The sequence below is a fragment of the Orbicella faveolata genome, unplaced genomic scaffold (genome assembly GCF_042242905.1).
Source record: "Orbicella faveolata isolate gen_17 unplaced genomic scaffold, um_ofav_v1 contig_26, whole genome shotgun sequence".
In the NCBI taxonomy this organism is placed as follows: Eukaryota; Metazoa; Cnidaria; class Anthozoa; order Scleractinia; family Merulinidae; genus Orbicella; species Orbicella faveolata.
Window position 1 is genome coordinate 6,652,266 of NW_028301554.1, and position 1,896 is coordinate 6,654,161.

General features: G+C 38.2%; 1 protein-coding gene across 1 annotated transcript; it reads left to right on the forward strand.

The window, feature by feature from the left end:
- Nucleotides 1–437: 437 nt before the first annotated feature.
- On the forward strand, nucleotides 438–1,457 carry LOC149107866 (adenosine receptor A3-like). The gene has a single exon (XM_089296152.1). The coding sequence runs from the start codon at nucleotides 438–440 to the stop codon at nucleotides 1,455–1,457; it is 1,020 nt and encodes a 339-aa protein (XP_089152278.1).
- Nucleotides 1,458–1,896: the final 439 nt, after the last annotated feature.

Genomic DNA, 1,896 nt, shown 5'->3' on the forward strand with positions numbered 1-1,896 from the left:
CTCTTTTGTTTTGTTTTATTTTATTTTTGTAAAGAAAAAACAAAAAAACCGATCATAAGCTTTTTAAGCTTGTCGTCAAGGCGTTGGTCGTAAAAACGTTAAAATGATGAAGTAGGAAAATAAGTAAGGCTTTTATTTCATGAGCGCAATTTGAACTGAGTCACGCCACGTTTATCTGGCTGCCTTACAATCTACGCTGGGTGTCTATAAATGTCTTGACAAGTTGCGTCAATGTTAAGTCAACATGTCATGTGAAAGATTAATCCAGGATGATTGGTCTTAAAACGATAAAAACTACAAATTTGGTCATGATGTGCCACTTGCTTCTCAGCCTCACATGGTGCGGTTTACAGACCTCCTATTTTCCTCATCAAGTAACGATACGTTGTTATCTGCAAAGTTTAGTCGACTTTTCAATCGTTCAGTGAAACTAAAATATGATGAGAACAGAAGCAGCTACCAATAGCTCAGAGAACGCGACTGATTCATCAAGAATTCTTCCTTCCAAGGCAGAAGGCATCGCATTGTGCGCCGCATTTATTTTGACATTTGTATTTATTGTTGTAGGAAACTTGCTCACCATTGTTCTGTTTGCAGTAGACAGGAGCCTTCGTAAGAGAAGTTTGTTTCTAGTCATCAATATGGCGTTTGCTGATCTGATGTTAGGAATCCTTTCGCTACTTATCTACATTTACAATGTTGGTTACAGTTTTGAACTTTGGAAAGGTGGTTGGTCGAAGTCTTTGTCAATTTTCTACGCAATCGTTGATACCTTTTTGTCGCAGGCGTCGTTAATTTCTGCAGCTTTCATATCTGGTGAGAGATTTTATGCGATTTACTGGCCGTTTAAACACCGAACACTGTCAATACGAGAATACCGTATTATTATTTTTACTGTGTGGGCACTGACTCTCGTCATCACCGCCCTCTTCAGTGCAACACATCTCTTGTTTTCATTTAAACGTTCTATGTATTATTGGACGCCATACGTCTTGATTCTAACAGTCATCATATGTGGTTGTAACATCGGCATTTGGAGAAAGTTTCGAAACGGAAATATCGCTTCACAACAGCAAAACAGAGACTCGCGAAACAAACGCTTAACAAAGACCTTGCTATTTGTGTCTGTTCTTGCTTTGCTAAGCTGGATCCCTTTAGTTATTTTGAACGGTTTAATTTTTGTGTATGATGTCCAAAAACCGTGGAAATTTTATGACCTGGTGAACGTTATAAATTACTCCAATTCTTTTGCGAATCCAGTTGTGTACGCATTAAGAATACCTGAGTTTAGAGAAGCCCTGGTTTTGTGCTGTTTAAGAAAACCAGCGGCACCAAACATGGTAAATGTTAATAGAAGAAGTAAGAAGATTTCGGCGACAGAGCTCAGAACTTTACGAACAGACAACAGTCTCCCACAGCTGAAGTTTAAACAGGAAGTTCTGGATACCAAAGTTTAGAAACTCTGAGTTGATAATGTAGATTATACGTTCTTGAATTGTAAAGCCACAGCTAAACTACAAGAAAATTTTAACTTGGTTCAGGACCATGTAACATATAAACTACTATTTAACAAATTTCTAACCAGTTTAAGGCAATAATGCATGGCATGTTAAGTGTGCGATTTCTTAACCCACAGTTATTCCGCTGAATAATTTTGCGGTTGGTAAAAATTATGTACCTCTTATTAACCGCGCAGGAGGTCTGTATGGGAGAATCTTGACCTAGGTCGTGAGTACAGACCGAACGCAGTGAAGTCTGTACACACCGGAGGTCAAGATTGGTTTATAAGATGTTTATTGTATGGCACAAACAAGGACAATTTGATTCGTTTAATGTAACTGGTTTGTACTAACTGACATTTTGCTTGCTAACGGCGATGAGCTCAATCTAATTCTG

Excerpts from the sequence above, each read along its gene's own strand:
- LOC149107866 (XM_089296152.1), top strand. The coding sequence starts at position 438 with ATGATGAGAACAGAAGCAGCTACCAATAGCTCAGAGAACGCGACTGAT.